The sequence below is a fragment of the Leptinotarsa decemlineata genome, unplaced genomic scaffold (genome assembly GCF_025532065.1).
Source record: "Leptinotarsa decemlineata unplaced genomic scaffold, Ldec_3_MD MMD2_tig00000035_RagTag_RagTag, whole genome shotgun sequence".
Classification (NCBI taxonomy): domain Eukaryota; kingdom Metazoa; phylum Arthropoda; class Insecta; order Coleoptera; family Chrysomelidae; genus Leptinotarsa; species Leptinotarsa decemlineata.
The window spans coordinates 19,281,209-19,301,217 of NW_027412540.1; the positions used below are offsets into that span (position 1 = coordinate 19,281,209).

At 33.2% G+C, this 20,009-nt stretch overlaps 1 protein-coding gene across 5 annotated transcripts in view; it reads right to left on the minus strand.

Moving 5' to 3' along the window:
- The window catches only part of Taf4 (TBP-associated factor 4), a 28,697-nt gene extending 14,733 nt beyond the window's left edge, over nt 1-13,964 (minus strand). The window contains exons 1-5 of one of the 5 annotated variants that reach the window (XM_074171992.1): nt 12,913-13,964; nt 9,082-9,216; nt 8,083-8,199; nt 6,343-6,555; nt 5,008-5,391 (exon numbers count right to left, since the gene is read on the minus strand). In XM_074171992.1, the coding sequence (XP_074028093.1) occupies nt 5,008-5,391; nt 6,343-6,555; nt 8,083-8,199; nt 9,082-9,216; nt 12,913-13,704 (1,641 nt within the window). In that variant the 5' untranslated portion in view covers nt 13,705-13,964. Of the gene's footprint in view, nt 1-5,007; nt 5,392-6,342; nt 6,556-8,082; nt 8,200-9,081; nt 9,262-12,912 lie in introns of all 5 variants that reach the window. The other 4 variants (XM_074171990.1, XM_074171994.1, XM_074171993.1 and 1 more) reach the window with 4 other exon arrangements.
- Between the last annotated feature and the right edge of the window lie 6,045 nt (nt 13,965-20,009).

Sequence of the window (20,009 nt, forward strand, 5' to 3'; positions counted from 1 at the left end):
CTTTACACTGTGAAGAATATTTTTAATCAAACTGCGTTGTATTGAAATACTTGTTTTTCAGGTAGTTTTATTATATCTATAGTTAATAAGTGAAGTGTAAAATATGTAATTATGGTTTTTCTGGATAGTATTCAATGTAGAAGTTCAGTTGATTAATCTTTCGTTTTTACAAAATATGAAAAAGCCAAAGCGATAATATTTAAATTATTCAATAACTTATTAGATTGGACGCAACCAAAATCGTTCTCAATCAAACTGTGGCCGCAAAAAATGACAGCAATTTTTACAGTCGTTGTGCTAAAGGGTAGATGTGGGAGTTTTAAAAATATTTATTAAAAAGGATGTTTTCCATGAGGTAACTAACAAAAACAAAACCACAGTAAGAACTGCTGTAATTTTTATTTCAACCGCTGGTGATACCAAACTTCAATTGAAAACGGCTCAACTGATAAACTATACATCATCACAATGAAATGGGTATTTGTTTTTTTTTCTCCCTTCATCAGATCCAGTGCAAACTATATTTTTTGACTTTATTTTTTCATTATTTGTATTTCTGTAATGAACTGGACATCCAGATGCTTATGCCCAATTATTATTTTCTAACAGAACTATGTTCTATGGACCTGTGTCATCTGCCCTCATTAACATGGAAAGAAAGATGGTCAAGACATTTGTCAGTCAGCCATTGATCAAAAGATGTAGTTTTTACTTCATTTAGAGTAATGGGGAGTCATAGTTTTACTAAAAATATTATTCTTTTATTAATAACTCGCAATTATTTTCTCCGATTTCGATTAAACTACATGTGTTTTTATGAATGACAAGGGACGTCTTTTCATGAAATTGAATTTGCCATTTTGATTCCACTGACGTCGCAAAGGGTTACTTGATTGATATTTATTGTAAAAATCAAAGTAGACCACTGTTTTCGTTAGTTTGATATTATTTGAAATAGCTGAACTTGAGTCGAAAGTTATTTCAACCTTGCTGGGTCTGACAGGTAATTAAATCAAAAGTAAATAATGTATATCCCTTAATTCAATTCATATTCAAATTTTACTTCAATTCATAAATATTAAAAACAAAAATTATAAAAGAAACATTCTTGAAGACAAGTTTCAATACGAATGCACTAAAAATGAAAAACTAATTTCTGTCATTGTTTGATCTAGGTTTCTCTGTAAGAGGCTTGCCGCGGATACAAAATTGCTACCTAGACTTGCGCGGGAAGATTTTGAATATGTTACCGAATAACCTATATCAAACAATTAAAGAAATTATTTTTTCAATGTGGTGCATTTGTACACGTTTTTTAACTGTTCAATCTTATAAAAATGTCAAACTTAGAGAAAAACAGTATCGTAAAATGACTTTTATCATAAATATCAAACACGTAACCTTCTGTCATGCCACTGGAATTATCTGAATCTAATTTCATAAAAAGAAGTCCCTTGTTACTATTAAATCATCAAATTTCAATAAAATCGGCGGAGAGACTTTTGATTTATTAATCATACTTTTGGTAAAACTTAGACATCCCGTTACTCAGAAACTAAGCACGTTGGAACAGACGTTCATAAAATATTACAAGTAATCACCACCAGAAATTAATGACATAATTTAAAATACACCCTATATAGCGGGGCTGAAAACATATGCACATCTGTGGTGTATTTGGATTAATTTTTTCTCAAGATTTGAATAGGCAAGTTTTTGTTTTCACTGAAGACCTTGGCAGTGTGATATAAGTATCGAACTGACCCTTGATAAAGGTTTGCAAATTAGCTGTCAATTTTCTCTTGATGAAACTTTTATTTACATGATGAGGAATATAACTATTTAATTTTATATTACGGTTTTCAAGAAGGATAGATTTCTTATAGAAAGTCCCGAGTTTCCAAAAAAATTTCGCTAATTTCTTCAGAATAGAATTTTGGCAACCACCTTTGTTTGCTGTTCTGTGATTGCGGTAACTGAGACAAGAGTTCAAATTGTATCTGACTGCCACTTCGTTATCCTTAATGGCTGTTTCTCTGGAATCCTCACTATTACCCCAGGCTCCTGTAATGTCTTTCGTGTTCTAAAAACTGTGCTTGAGGACAACACCAGTCTTTTCTTCAAGAGAACTCAATAAGAGATACGTTCCCTTTTTATACAGAGTGTTAGCCCAATGTTGTTGTAATTTTTTTCACATCATATTTAGAACATTTGCAAAAAGATAGCCATTGTCTGCAAACACTATAACATAAGAATTATTTAACATAAACTAACTCATGACATTCTAATCATGGTCATCATAATAATAATGATATAATATATTCCTTATTTAATCAAAAACATCATATGCAGGTGAATATGTTAACAGAAATAATGTTAATTCATGAAGATAAAAATTACATTTTCACTTGAAAAATACTTTTATTTTTGTAATGAAAATGACTGCACGGCAGCTTTAAAATATCTGAAAATTGTGTTTCTATTTATATATGCAGACAATTTGATATAACTTTTACAACTATTGTAGTGCAATATTTTTTTATGTATTTTTGGTAACGGTAATTGGTAATGAAAAATTTCTATCTCGTCTTATGATGGTCATCACGGTTTACTTAGCAATATAAAACAAATTATCTCTAGAACATGACTGATGTCATTATTAGGAAACCTTTTTTATATATTCCGGAATTTTTCAAAATTTTAATTTGTAATATATCAGATTCCGGGAGAAGTAGAAAGAACATAGTTCTATAACATTTATTTATTTATTTTTCATTATATATTTATTGCATGGGATCACCCCTTTCATAATAGTACGAACATAAAATATAATAAATATTCATATACAATTTGAAAAGTATGGAAAAGACTAAAAAATGTAACAAGTAAACTCAAGCACTTGAAAAGGAGTAAAAGCACTAAAATAAACAGAACTATAGATTATGCAATTCAAAATACAGATATAGATGGTGAGAATAATATAATAATTTAGTGTAAAATTTATTTTCAACTCCCTCTCAGATGACATTTGAATTTTGATAGGTCTATACCTGTGATTTCTAGGTGATAGGTTCATTATTGAACGTTCCAAGTAAACGATCAATAGGGGAGAGCATTCAATAGTTTGTATGTACGTATGTATGGGAGGAAACGTGAAACATCATTATTTCTGAGAGTTCTCTTTAGCACATGAAGTGAATCCTCTCCAAAAGTTCCGGGCATGTTATCAGGCCATTAATTAATTTGTATATAAGTATAAGGACAACGTTCTCTCTTCTTCTGTTCAACAAGTTTAGGTTGAAACTGTTCGAAAAAAATTATATAATTATGATCGTCAATGTGTATATTCATTTTATAGGCACGAAATCTCAGGAATTTATGTTGGACTCTGTCCAATGTAACCGTGATTTGCATAAAATTACCAGAAGAATATAAATTAATGATAAAGCCCTTGTCTCTTGATCAGTGTTGTTATTAGTAAAGTATACTCAGTGTGTGAATTAATACGTATGACGCTTTCATACATGTGTTCGCACATGAAGGGAGTTTCGAAACCATCAAAAAAATAAAGCTGTGAAATCACCAAAACCATCTTTACGTGGAAAAAACTGTGTATGCTGATGGTAATCAAAAACTTGCAGTTAGAAAAACAGTAAACTCATTTTATTTTATTCAATTCAAGACATAAATACTGACCCTCGACAAAATAATGGGAGCCTTGAAAGAAGACTAAAGTATGTCTACAATGATAAGCAGAAAGAAATTGTGGAAAACTTAGAAATCAAATTTCAGCTGGAAAAACCACAACAGAAAATCGCTCTCAATGATGAAATTATTTGTTGAAGGAGACTTTACCTAAGGCAGATAAGAGAGTTTCAAAATGGGGATAAAAAGGATTAATTTTCTGGAGGAAATTTAGCTTAACAAATGATATACTGTTGGGAAGATAACAAAGAACTCAAAAGTAGCTGAAAGTTATATGAAATGTCATTTTGAACTTTGTTAATACGTTACTACGCACAGAGAAATTTCCTTCAGAACTAAAATGAATAATAAGACTGAAACTAGTAATTTTTGTCCCATAAACACTTTAACCGTTATTGGAAAAAATTCTAGTTATGTGAATATATACAGAATAATCCCCTCCAAATGGAATATCAATCAGCGTTTAGATCTAATAGAAAAGAATATAATATAACTATATAATATAAATATAATATAACTACCTACAGAATAGGCTCTGGTAAACGTCTATCAGAAAACAACTATTTCCCCAGCTAATGCCGCGCTGGATTTATATCCGACTTGATTAACTTCAACACAGCTTTGCAACATTTATGGAACCTTCTGATAGAAAGATTGTTAACTATTAACAACTCCATCTCGTGAACAAAGCCCCAAGCGGGGAACACAGACAGACAGACGTCTACCAGAGTCTACTGTGTAGGTAGTTGGGGGAGATTAATATTTCGAAATTTATTTCAAAATTCGCAGTTGGTCAGATAAAGTATTTCCATCATTGATTTCAAATGTAAAACACCCAATCATGTGATTTTCCGAGATGTATCAATATTATTGAACTCTTCTTTTGTGTTATAGCTACAACTACAGCTACAACTATAGCTAACTGCTGCAAAGAGCTGTTATATTTGTATGTGTATTGTATAAAATATAAAAAGAAGGCTGCAACAATTTCACATTTCGCAATTTTTTATGAAATAATTCACTTTTTATTGATTGTTAGTAAAATAGATTGGTGGTAGTCACGTTATATAGTCAATAATTATTATTTTGGGTGCTATAAAATTCCAAAAATTATGGTATAACAATTTTTAAGTAACATGAGTAAAATATTCAATAGTTCCTCAAGTTTCATACAAATTATTCATTTCATAGAATAAATAAATATGATAATATATCTAAATACAGATTCTGATATAATAATTAACATATAGATATATTTTTAAAAATTTTACATTCAGGGGGCAATGGTTCCTTTAAACTCACCTGCATAGGCTGCCGGATGTTCAACCCTGTTCTAATTTGCTGATTATTTGGATAAACAGGATGTAGTGCTGGAGGCTGTGAAGATGAAACAATGACATTGTTTGCGACATTTGGCTGTCTTATAGCAGTCACCATTCTCGTTTGTTGTTGGCCTTGAGCTCGTATCGGGGCTACAAGTCTTTGTTGGATCACTTGACCAGGTCTGACGACAGCAGTTCCAGGTGCAACTAATCTTACTTGATTGGAAGCTATAACAGGGCGTACTGTCTGAACTGAGGGGGCAGCTCCAGCAAGTGAGAATACCACGTTGGAAGGTGGAGGACGGATGCCTTCAATGGATAGTTCTTGAGTAGCCAGAGAGTGACGCAGTAAAGGTAAACTTTTCTGTAAAAATGAGTACAATGTTATGTTCTTGTAATGCTTGAAAAATATAGTTCAATTTGTATTTCAGGTAAGATTTATACAGGTTTTATCAAAATCTTATTTCTTATCTTATCCTTTCTGTTCTGTTTGTCACAATGCTTGGATTCCTTCACAAGAGAGGAAACTCTGGATGAAGATGAAAAACCAACGTGTTCGAGATGCAAGGAAAGGAGAAAATGCACAAAGTCCCTATCAATCCATAAATTTCCCCGTATTTTAGTAATTCATTTAAAAAGATTCTCTCCAACGGAAAGATTCAGAGACAAACTGAATGATGTCATCGACTTTTTTTTAGAAGGATTAGATATTAGCAATTATGCAGCAGACAATGTGGCCCCTTGTCGTTATAATCTATATGCACTTTCGAATCACAGTGGGACTACTTGCAACGGCATTACACAGCATATTGCAGACACCCATATAGTGGCGCGCGACATGAATACAATGATTCACATGTGTCCCCAATTTCATCTAATCCGCTTGTGAGTGAGGAGGCATATGTCCTCTTTTATGAACAGAAGAGAACGAAGCAGCACTTTTAAGGTGTTTTTTTTTTTTCATCTTTTCTCTTAAATTTTGTTAATTTTCAATTGTTAATTAAAAAAAGTAGAAAATTACAAGTTTCAAAATAAATTTTTTGAACTATATTCAATAAAAATTGTTGGGTTTTCATAGCCATAGCCTACTACAAGATATTTGATGGAATTGACCGATACTTGATGAAAATCCATAACATATTCAATAAACACTTTATTGCGTCTTTACACGCCAGAAGAAGCCATTATATGGCGAAACACGTGTTGCGTTTTTGTAAAAATGTTTAGTGAGAATTTCAAAATAAAGTGTTTTTTGAACAGGCTACTATAAGAGTATTTTGTCAGGTTTGAGAGTCCTACTAGGTATGAAACTTACCTTCAAAAAACCAATCAGACATGGCTGTGGCGAAGCATTCAACAATCTTTCCAGCTTGTCACAAAAATCTTCAGGTTCAACCTTATTGTCAATAAGTTCTTGAATCAAAGTTCTTACATTTCTTTCTACGGATTTAGGCTCTCTACTTGACAACTCAAGTAGATTCGCGAGGAACTTTCTACATTTTTCTTTGGTATTATCATTTGCAGGCCGCTGAAATGAATTTGTTGTATTTAGAGCAATCAAAATAAGTTTGAAGACTGTATCAAGAAGAATTCAATGTTGATTTTACGACACTGAATAACCTGCACAATTTAGTACGGTCCAAAGGCTGAAAACACATGAGGGGGATTGCGCGGAGTTGCCCACAGAACCGGCTGCTGCCTTCATCAAAAGATATAACTTGGGTTTACTTCTGGAAAATTCACATTCGTTTCAGCCCCACATATCAGCGACTGTTAATGAGTCTCTCAATATGCTTGGTTTCCTAAGAAGACGCAACTCAGACTTCACTGACATCAAATGCCTGAAAATTCTGTATTGCTCTCTGACAAGAACTCATTTTGAATATGTATCCTCCAAATGGAACCCATCATTTGCAAGCCGCATCCATATGTTAGAACAAGTTTAGAGGAAATTCCTAAGATTGGTTGCTTTTAAATCCAGAATTCCCCTGAGGACTACATATACAATTATCCACAACTACATTCTCTCACCAATCACCAAACACTCCTTAACAGAAGATATGATAAAGACTTGGAGATATTTTTCAATAATATCGATGGAATTGCACCTCGTTGCAGGTTTGGACTTTCAGCCTCTCCTACATTCACTAGAAATACAGTTACATTTTCTCAATCACACTGCAGAACTTGTCAGTACATTCATTCCTTTGTAACACCGGCAACAAAAGCGGCAAATAAAACAGACTTTTCTTTACTTCTGTATCCAACTTCCAGAGGCAACTGAATTCGGAGTGGAATATGTAGTTTCTGTGAATGTTTTTATGACAATCAGTTCGGTGATATATTTTCATGTTATATATATATATATATATATGTGTATATTCTCTCTTGTGTGTATATATATACACATATATAATGCTTTATATTGTTTTCTGCGTTTTCTTTATTATTGTATTGTTGCAAAATGCCTTTCATTTATTTTGTTTTTTTTTTTTTATTGTATTGAGTAAAATGTGTTCTGAACCTGTGAACATATGAATTATAAAAGTAATAACATTTATTTCAGATTTCACTTGAAATATGTATTCAATGTAAAAAAATATGGATCCTTCCAATTTTTCCCATAATCAAATTGATATGATGAATCTTTCAATGTGCATACCAAATGCATTTTCCAAATTATAAAAAAAAAACTTTCAAAACTTTGAAATACAAAATAGCATGGCAGAGAGCGAAGCGACTAGAAAGCAAATGGGGTTTGTCTATATGAGGAGTCATTTCATGTCATAAAAATGAACAACAATCGTTTCAAATGAGCGTAAGCCATAGTTTTCCAGGTGGCTAGCTGCTCAAACAAATGTAAATGTTTTATATAGCATACAGTTATAACAACTGTTGTCGACCTGTGACTGAATAGACACAAACTCCCTCATGTGTCTTCAGCCAACTAAGGGTACAAGAGACCCCCATATTTCAGTTTCAAAATTTCAAATGAGAGAATTTCAGTTAAGTTTTAGCAGAACTTCAGTTTTGAAGTTTATGAGCCTATTCTTACCTGAACCTGAACTTGTACCTGACCAACTTGTGCATGCTGGACAGTCTGCTGAGCTGTTGACGTAACGGTTGTTGTTCCACTTGCATTCACTGAATTATTTGCTGAACTAACTGTCGCCTGCACAAAAAAAATTATCTCATTATTTTTATGGGTCTATATTTCAAAAATGGGGAGCACCCCCCCCCCCCAACAGCAAAAATATCAGTGGAAAATAGTATCAAAAGCTAGGTTTCCTCTGTTGTTACTACCACTGAATGATCTTGATAGGATAAGAGGGAAAAAAAAAGAAAAATATCTAAATATTAGTTAGGATCCATCATATGAAGAGATGAAGCTTTTGTTAGAGCAGTAAAAGGTAGAATGGCATAGAAAAGGATCTTTCAGAGACTTTTTTCCTCAACAATATTATGTTGGTTATTTCTGATTCTTCTTTAAATCAAATTGTTTGCTTGAAGTAATTATTTTCAATAGCTTATCCAGCCAACATGCTGAAGTTTCAACCAACGTTCAGATGAATTGCTAAGACCCTTTGAGCTAACCACTTCTGTTGTAAATATCAATGTCAGAGGTCAGTTTGTTAATATTTATTGATAGCTGGCTTTACCTCAATTAACAGTAGAGCCTTCTGAATCTTTATTATGTGTAATTTTTTTTTTGATGAGTTTCATTATTATCAATTTGACCGTTTTAATGTTACATTTAGCCTATCGATATGTTATGCGAAATAATTAAGTCTCCTCAGCAGCAACTAGTAGACCATATTTTCTTGGTTTAAGTTGGGAAGGCAGTAGAGAAGATAACGATGGTCAAGAAAAAAGGACAAAACACAAGTATTACACGAAAATTCTCAAGGCGTTCGAAGTGAACCAAACTCTCATTCAGAAATGTGTAAAGTAAAATACTTGAAAGTAGGAATCTTAGAGAAAACTCAGATTTCTTTGTTTAGAAATTTCATTATCTTATGATTAAATGTAACTTTTTGTTAATCATGATACTCACCGCTTGTACAGTTTGCATTCGAAACGTAACTGGTTGACCTCCAGCTTGTGAAGAATTGATGCTGGCTGTAGCTGGTGCCGGTCCTACCCTAAGAAGCTGGAACCCATTATCAGTCTTGACTAATAATGCTGCTCCCTGCTGACCAGGTTGCAAACCGTGAAAGGATTGTAATGTTAATTGCTAGAACATTGACAAGCACACCTTTAGACAACACGTAGCCCCTGTTTGGATAGAAATCTCAAAACTTTTTACAAAATTATCAACTTCCTGCATTACACATGCAAAATTTATGCCAAAAAAGCTATCCATGAAGCAAATACTCTATATAATAAAGCGTATCATGCAGGAAGGAATATCAGATATGAATTATATTATCTCTTGAAAATACTGTCCTTCTCAATCTGAGTGACTATGATGACTGTGTGACTATAGATTCATTTGCTAAAAAAGAAAATGTCCCAATACAAAGTTTTATGAAATTTTTTGACACTAAAAGTAAGTTTATGTGGCAATAAGGAATAAATCAATGATTACACAAAATATAAATGATATGATATGAGATATATATATATATATATATATATATATATATATATATATATATATATATATATATATATATAGTGAAATAAAATAGTGATGGAATTCACTATTTTATTATAAGACTACTTTTCAGGAACTAGAATTTTATATTTGAATTTTAAACCATAGATTCTGAAAAAACAACAAAAACAAGGATAAAAGATTGTATTTGAAAATGTGTTTCTTGAAAAAGTTTTTTCATTCCTTTAGGATTTATGATAATTCACATAGTGTAATAAAAGAGTGAACAAATTTTCTTTGTACAGGAAATAGTTTAGAAACTGCTTGAAAAAACTACCTCATAATTTTTAATCGGCTTAGAAAATTATCAATGAGAGACAAAATAGACAAATGTAGAAAATATTGGAAAAAAATTTAGGACCTTTTGTGTTGGCACTAATATGATAAACACCACATAACAATTTTGCACTAATTGCTATACTCTGAGAAATGTTTGTTCAAAATAGAAAACATTATATTTTGTCTTTGAAAGGTTAAAAATATCCAAAACTCACAAACAAACAATTTTGTAAACTTCAAAGTAACAAGAAAAATGAATACACATTTTCTTATAAAGTGAATATTCAGAAATTATTTGCAGAATACTAGAAAATTGAACAATAAAATATTTTCTCAGCTTCCCAAAATTTCAAATAGAGTATTAAAAAACCTTAAAATTGCTCAGAAAATAGAAAAGTGAACATTTACCTTTTTCTTGATAAAAAAAAATCAATTATTTGATGGACAGGACTAATTTGTGTTTCGATTTGACAGATATCAACGAATTTTAAATGGATTTGAGCTGTTGTAATGAATGTAATCATTGATATCCTCATCCCCTTGGACAGGTGCTTATGTTGCAGAATACTAGTATGCTTACGTACCTACTGTTAAAGCAAAGCATAATTTCCTTTCGATGTATTTTCAAAAACTACAGAACAATGAATAGAAAAAGTTTTTGTTGAAAAATCAAGTAGTAAGTTAGTGTAATCCATTTGATGGTATCATATTGAAAAACTGTACTAGACTAACTCGATAGAGAGAATATATATAAAATGAATGTACTGAAAACACTTTCCCTACACAGCAAAACTATTGCACTTTCTCTCAATTATTTTTTGGTCATCTCCTGATGAGGGTAACTTCATTAGCAAAACATGTGATCTAGTTTTGGTGTGTATGAAAATTGTTTTCATTAAATTTTCTAGACTAATCCAATAGGTGGATCTACTACTATTAAAGGAGGTGGTAGAACCAAAATGTAAACTTCATTTTTGTAGTTACAGTTACCTAATGAAAGCAGAGTGATTCAAACCTCCTTTTGAGACCATAAGTGACTAAATTTGTAATTTTTGAGGCAAAACCGAACAACTTTGAGCTAGTGGTTGAAGGGTTAATTATCCAAAAATTTGAATCCGCACATTGACATTACTATACTACCTTTTAGTAGTCGTGCTGGGTCTTTCAGACAGAAGGTAGACAGCTCTTGTGATTAGAATCTTCCTAACTGTTCTTTAGGACAATTCAGGGTCGATTTTACGAAGCATGTGATTAAAACCAAAACTGATTTGTGGGGTGACTAATAATTAATATAAACCGCAATGTATTTTGACAAACTTTTTTGAACACTCTTCAGTTCAGAAGACAGATAGAAAAGCAAAAATCTACAAACTATAGCTATTTTACAGTCATTTCAATAATTTAAAAATGAGCACTTTCAACTAATACTATGCAGTACCTACTAAGAATTATAATTGATTGCAGAAGCCCAAAATGTGACCAGATCGTGGAAGGCTATTTTGTAGTAAAAAGTAAATTGATCATTGAATATTGAACCCTAGTTTTACAAACCAGATCGACTACTTGTATACAATTTAGTTTGACAACTAGAATGTAAATTCAATAAACTTTATGAAATAATTACCTACATAGAAACCAAAGCAGTTTCTGAAAGATACAAAAACATTGCCAAGTAGTTCATGCACATAGTATTTAATATAGCTCAATGTGTATTACTTATTTAGCTGATGTGAAAATATACATATTACTTACAGTTCAGGTAACTTCAGCATTATAAGGAACTTCCATTATTATTATTGGTATTAGTTGTTGTCACATCAATAAGATTCATTTCCTATTTCATTTTTCAGAACTGTTATATTTTCAATTTTGTCTGATAAACCACCTTAATTGTTGTAAAACGGTGACACGTGACACAATGTTCTTGTATTCGCTTCTCTTCTCTATATAAAAGTGATCTGTTTCATTACTTATCTATTCATAAACTACAGGAACAAATTAGAGTCTACTATTAACAAGTGATTTTTTTTTAATATTGAATTTCTGTGATAAGTAAAAAACATAAGTGTGTCAGTAAACATAAGTGTGCCGGAATACATTGAAGAATCTCAAGGTATGGATTCAAATTTAAGGAATATGAGCCCTTTTACGAATAGTTCATAGTGGTTCAGTTTAATTAAAAAAATATATATATACATATATATATATATATATATATATATATATATATATATATATATATATATATATATATATATATATAAGTAGTCATAAAATACAGTCTCAGAGAAAGGGTTGACTAACCATAGGTTATGTATTAGTTGTTTGGCAATAGTGAAACATCTTAGGGTTACTGCGGTTCACTCTTCTATTGTTAAAATAATTAAGCAATGAGTTAGTGCAATCTACACATTCCTTCTTCCAGAGCAATGCCCAAAAAATACATTATAAGGGATCACAAAATATTATTTCAAGTAACCATTATTCCCACATTATACACATTTAATTACACAAAATACAACCAGCAGTGTTTGAATATTTTTCGAATTTACTCAAAACAACAACAACAAAAGACAACTAAATTGGCCATTTACTAAATACTCCTTTGACAGTACAAATAAATCCAATTCAAAAATAGAGATTTGATTTGTTATTGTTTACATAACCTAAGAAATATTTCATGAATTTATGATGAATAACTGGAAAATAATTGAATAAATGACTATACAGTTTTGGAGATACATTTTTCATAATCAAGACTGTCAAACAAGTATGCTTACTGATACTCTTTATGAGGCACACAAAATTTGAACTGTCGAATAGGAAGGCTAAAGAGTTAGGGCATTAGTATTTAAGTTAGAAAGCTGTATACTATTAGCGTACAGGTAATTATTAAGCATGGATGGTGAATGCAGTGTCTTCCCATTCGACTTTCTATCTTTAACTTACTGGAGCTCCAGGACGGGCCCCGACTAAGTGAGGTGTACTGAGCACTACACGAGCTGGTTGTCCTTTCTGCTGCTGTGTGGGAACTCCAGGACGCACATTGACAACCTGGAGGTTGGAAAGGATATTTGGGGATTGAGTGCTAGGGCTACCTACATTATTAGCCTGGGCCACAGAAGAAGTCACGTTCATTGGTAAAGTCACTAAACCAGGGGCCCCAGGTGCGCCACTAGTCTTCAGCACCAACGTAGGTTGTTTAGTTTGTATGGTCTGTACATTACTTGGATTGGTCTGCAACACCGTCTGTTGGGGAAGGCCTATAGTGCCATTAGGTAGTGACTGATTCGGCAAAGTAACTCTATTCTGTAAAATGGTTCCCGAACTAGTCATGACTTGGTTGGCTTGTCCCTGCGTGTATACTATCTTGACGCCCTCACTGGTTTTGTTTGGCTCAATAGTTGCACTTGGGTTTATGTAGCCTGTGGTCACTGCTCCTGCGGCGCCGCTAATGATCATTGCGTTGTTCGTCACTTGTTTGCTTCCATCGCTGGTGTTCATAGCACTTATCGAGTCACCGTTGGCGATAGTCCCATGTTTCTGTGGGACAACAGTCCCGCCGTTTGATATTGCACTATTTATATGATTTTGATTGATCACAATAGCTGAACCTGTTTGACCTGACGTAGGGGGTGTGGAAGTGACAAGCTGATTCTCTAAGGAGCCCACTATTGCACTTACTGCCGATTCATCAACATCTGTACTTAGAGCTTCCTCGAGAAAGCTAGCTGACGCCATTTTCCGAGACCCAAATGTAAACTGAATTGCGCATGCTCCGTCCCTCAGGCATTCTTGCCAACGTCTGCGCGTTTGCTGTTGACAAGGCGAAGGCAGAATAGCATATGAAACAAAACTTGAAATCGTACTTCTATAAACTACTCAACCTGTTTTGAATTATGTACTTTCGGGGGCGAAATATTTTACAACTCCCAACAGTCAACCACAATCGCTCAGTGTAGTAGTAATAGAGTAGTAGCCTTTTAGAAGCAAAGGCGTTTAGAACTTGCTTATTGCATTGTCATGACACATGCTCCTCTAGGGCACGTCATCGTAGGCGCGAAATTTAATTTTTATTGACCTCCATTGTAGACTTGCAAATGTTGGTATGAAAGCTCCTCTTTTTGGATGAAACAATTTCAAATAACAATACATGTATGTTATAATTGGTATATGGTGTCGTTTCTGATCTGTAGAGGCAAAAAACACTTTCATTACCAGGAAATGGATCGATTTGTAGATGAGTATTATAAAATATTTTATTCAATTAGCAAGTCCTTGGTAACAGTGTCGATCGGGATATCGTTGTTGTTTTTCCATGTTAAGTGGTCGAACATAAGACTGAATAAGGGATATTTTCAATCAAATTATTTGGCATATAGATAATTATGGAGGTTAAGGACCAAACTTGTGGACAAACTCAAGTAACGAAAGAAATCTATATCAAATAATACTTATCAAATATTCATTCAATGTAAGGGTTATCTAACAAATATGAAGGCAGTCCATTTACAAAAATATTCATAAAAATATTGAAAGTTTTTTCATTCTATTTACAACTGTTCTTATCATATAGGTTTTTCTATAATAATCAATATATAGTTCAATTGAATTTTTCCTGATAAATTATCATAATTTCATTGATATACAAATTATACAATTTACATATTTTTATTAACTTCAACCACATAAAACCAATATTTTTCTTAGTAATAGGTTGCTAAAGGCCCTTCAATCAGCATGCTATTTTGTCAGAGTACCTAGAATAAGGAACGTTGATTTCCTGTTAGTTCATTTCATTTAATTGGGCTTTTTTACTACGCACCATTCCGACAACAAAATGGAGAATGATCATTGTCAGTGTTGCCACAAACCTTTCAGAAAAAGTACTAGGAGGCCAACGAAAAAAGTAGTAGATCGAATCCATCACATATTTGACCGATACTTGATGAAAAATCATGTGAAATATCTTCTAATTATTATATGTGAGCGCTTTCGATAGCAAACTGTGCCATCATCGCAAACTGTTGGTTATTAAAGCTTCAAATACTTTTTGTGAACAAATGGTAATATTAAAACATTGAAAATTTTAAAATAAAGGAAAACTAGTTGCATCAATAAATGTGCGGTAGGCTCCTATTGATGACTGCGTTCGCTTGTGCTGTTTTCTGGTTTTTCGGCAACCAAGTGTTGCCATCTTATTTGCACCTGGCTACACCGCGATGATGAGGCCAATAGTCAGCGACACGTATCCGCGATTTGACCTTCCATTTTCTAGAGTGCTGGTAGGTCCAAATCCTTCTTTTTTGATTTCAGTCATAAATCTCCATCGCAGCGGTGAATTGGAGCAGTGTTAGTGCGCCCGACTCACGACTGAAAGGACGTGAGTTCGATCCCAACCTCGACCAGATATTTTTCCTAAGATAATTTATCTAGTTGATGTTCGGATGATTCAGCAACGTTATATAGCTGACGGACTGCAAATAGCCATGATGCTTCCTAGGTGGCTCGGGGAGTTACTAACATTGGCTACCCAGGACACGAGGCTAATGACCAATGTAGTCGATGCCGATGACACCAAGAAAAAACACTCGATTGCGGTCAGCAATTTGAAGGCAACCTGCCTACTCTCCAGGTCTCGTCGTTCAAATTTGAAGTAACTTTTTCCTGAAATCATATATTCTCTCATATAATGTTAAAATGTTTAATTCTAAATCGTGGTAACCAAAAGATATTCTTTTGGATGACAAATGTCACTTGTCCACTTCACATTGTACCGGGTAAACTTTTAACCACAGAACTTTAATTTAAATATAAGTCTAAGTTATAGTTCTGTGTTTTTAACGAAGGATTAGGGACAGTGACGTCATAATATGGACTCGAAAAATTGACTCCAACAACTTAACGTCAGATATGTCACGATGTTACATATTTATTTCCATTATGATTTGTTTTGTCACATGGTGCTAGACGCAGTGGCCAAGACGTTGTGTAATCCGCAGGTAGAACATGTATATATAAAACTGGCATCAGGACCAGAACAAATTATAACTACGATCAGGGAACACGAATTCAATATGTCTCAATTTATAAAATATTTTGTTTCAACATTTATTACCCGAAAGGAAGCTATGAAACTTGTTTGAAATTACAAATGAAACTAGCTGTAACTTATTAATAGAAAGGGCTATGGGCTACCGATTCAAACCCATAATTTTTTTATTTAAAAAATTCTGACCGATATGCATACATTTTTGTTTTAAACTGCATTTTTTGTTTCTATCAATATTTTTTGATAATTTTTCACATAAAATGTATTGATAATTCATATTTCTTTTAGAATACGTCTTGATATTTTCATATGATTGTTACAATTAACTTTTTACTTGTAAAAAGTAAATTCAGTAAATTACCTATTTTTCATTTTGTCGGTATTTTTCTCATCTTTAACTCATTCTGGATGTTTTTCTCCTTTTATTTTTCTCAATAACTCTCCATTCAATTTTTGAATCTCAGGTTTAAAATTTGTGAAGAATATTCTTAGACATAAATCGCAGGCATCTGACATTTTTTAATTTAATTTTCAGTCATATTTTTTTTATTTTTTCAATAATAATAATGTATTCAATTTTGTCACATTTGGTATACTTTAATATATATCAGTCTAAGCTCATAGAAATGGATAGGTACAGTATTTAACAAGAAAAAATATTTTGATTTCACACAGAGAACATAAAAAATAGTAGAATTTGGATGTCTATAATCGAAGTGCAATACGGGTTGCGTTTTTGTAAAACTATTTAGTGAAAATCTCACAATGAAGTATTTTTCGAATACGTTATGAATTTTCATCAAGTATCGGCCGATTCCATCATATATTTTGATTAGAAAGTCACTTCCCATTTGGAATCAACCTGTTACTTAATTTGGCAGAATGTGGTATACATTCAATAGCTTATGCGAGGTGTATATAGCCACATCTTTCTCCATAATACAGTTACTGCCACGTGTTGGTGCAGTGTGTGTATATTTTCTGCTCTTATATAATAGTTATTTTGTTGAAAATGCTGAATACTACAATTTTGTGAATTCAAAATTATTGGTTTTGCATTGATGTACCTACCGTAATAATGTCCATATTTTCTACAAAGAATTTAATAGGGATAGTAAATTAAAATAGATTTACTCAAATTCAACATCTAAAAAGTCCATTGTGACAAATATATTTTGAGGATTTTCATGCTATTATTATTTTTAAGTATTTATGTGTTTTTCTGAATCAAATAATCATTACTCAATAATTGTATTTTTTCAACAACACCAAAATTGTGTTCGGATTCACAAATGTTGGAATTTACATCATAACTGGATTTCAAAAATTCAGGTATGAGAATCCAATTTCGATACTATAAGTAAATATTCGATTGTTAAATTTCATTAATTTCTGAATATTTCGAAAGACTTTTTTAGTAATCAACATTTCTATTGCAAACCCAATACATCATGTTTGCTTGAAGGTGATTGACAATGTTTCATGATGAATTTCACTAGTTCGGACTTCCATTGTCTACTTTATAAAATGATTTGAAATCCCTGAAACAACTAAAAATGAATAATTGAAAATTAATAGCTGAAAATAACAATTATATTAACCAAAATAAACCTGAAATTAAATAATAGTAAAATAAAATACAAGTAAAAATAGAACAATTGAATAAATAAAAATAAAGAAATGAAAAAATAAAATAAAAATAAAAAGTGGAGAGATTCCAAGTCACGTTAGTTCACGACGTTTCGATTATTAGTATCTACAAATGTCTTCGGGTGATGACTGGACTGATTCCTCCGAGAGATGACTATTTATATGTCGTTCGAGTACTTTCACTTATCCCCGCTTTCCATTTTCCGCTTCCGTGGGAGACGAGCGTTTTGGCGGGAGTTGGCCATTTTTCGCTTGATGATGGGTTTCCATATGTTGCGTATTTCTACGCTGGCTTGGCTGAATACGTTGTTGGACAACATGTATGCGGCTTCCTTGAATTTTCTCCTAAACCAATGTACCTCTCTGTGCAAGATCTCAGCTTGGGACCACTCGATGTTGTGTTGATGGGTCCAAACATGGTCTGCTATTCCTGATTTGCTGGTTTCCCCTCGCTGTGTGTTGTGCTCAGCAATGCGAACATTCAATGGCCTCTTAGTTTCACCAATATAGGATTTTCCGCACTCACAAGGTATCCGGTAAATGCAATTCTTGGAATCGCAGTCCGCGTTTGGTGGCCTGGTTTTCGTGAGGCTGCTACGGATAATGTTACCGGATCTGAAGCAGGTTCTGATGTTGTACTTGGAACCAATTCTTCTTATCCTCTCCGATAATCCTCTGATGTAGGGAAGTGCAAGAACTGGTTGTGACGTGCAAGGAAGACGTGCAAGAAAGAGAAGCCGTAGATACTAACAATCGAAACGTCGTGAACTAACGTGACTTGGAATCTCTCCACTTTTTATTTTATTTTTTCATTTCTTTGTTTTTATTTATTCAATTGTTTTATTTTTACTTGTATTTTACTATTATTTCATTTCAGGTTTATTTTGGTTAATATAATTGTTATTTTCAGCTATTCATTTTCAATTCTTCTTTTTTAGTTGTTTCAGGGATTTCAAATCATTTTATATAGTAGACAATGGAAGTCCAAACTAGTGAAATCCAATACATCATAATATCATCGTTAATTTTGGACAACAATCACAATTCCTTATACGAGGTCTGGTGAAAAAATTACGTGAATTTTCATTTTTTTCAAAAAATATTCATTTATTAATCGAAGCAGTTCTGATATGTACTTTATGGCATGTCCTTGAGCTCTCTCAGCGATCTTCTCAATCGTCGCAAAACGCTGTCCTTTCATTGGTCTCTTTAATCTTGGGAACCGGAAAAAGTCGCAGAGAGGCATGTATTATCATGATGCAAAAGCCATGCATTGTTTTTCCACAATACCCGACGATTTCTTCGTATTGCTTCTTGCAAGCGACTCCTTATTGACTGTACGACCATGTGGCAAGACCTCCTGATGCACTACACCACGGTAATTAAAGAAAACGGTGAGCAAAAACTTTGACATTTGATCGAACTTGGTGTGCTTCTTTGGTCTTGGCTCTCCTGGGCTTTTCCATTAGAACGATTGGACTTTGGTATCGATGTCATAACCATGTACACATGATTTGTCACCAGTTAGACCCGTTTCAGCAAATCTGGATCGCCGTTGACGTCATTCAACAATTCCTTAGCGATGTCCATGCAAAATTCAGCTATACTAAAATGAACTTCGCTGCCACACGCTTCATGCTCAAAATTTCCAAAAAAATTACATGGTTTGAGCCTGCCGATATCCTCAGCAACTTCTCTAATAGTGATTCGACGATTCTCTATAACAATTTTCTTCACAAACCCAAAAAATAGTGACATTTCACAATCAGAGAATTGGGGATAAACTGCTTGCCAATCCCACCGGGTCTAGATCCTTCTGGTCGGTAGCTGAAACTGTTATTCAAAACTTTACATACTCCACAATTCCACCACTAACACATGCGGATGGTTAAACTGCAACAACAACCACAGAAAAAGCAAATCTACTAGCTAAACAATTTTCGTCCCACTCCACAGTCGATTTTCTGGGAAAGACACCACCCACTATTCCCACACTAGAATCCACAATTCCGTAAATTACTGGCGAATTTTGAAACATCTCAATATTAAAAAGGCATCTGGTTCTGATAAGTGCCCGTTATGCAAATCTTGGAACACTTTTCCTAACCAGAAAACTGTATACACCCCAGCAACTATTGATGCTTTATAAAGGTAAGATAAGAATTTCTTTGGGGTACCTACTGTTCTCATGTATGGAGCATCGAAGAAAGAAAGGTTGGGAGTTTGTCTCTCTTCTACTTTCACGGGAAGTATTCAAGTGACTTGGCACAGTTGATTCCACGAAGAGCGGTGTACACATATCAGAAATACGGATTGTGGCTGCTTATCGTTTTAAGCTTCAACT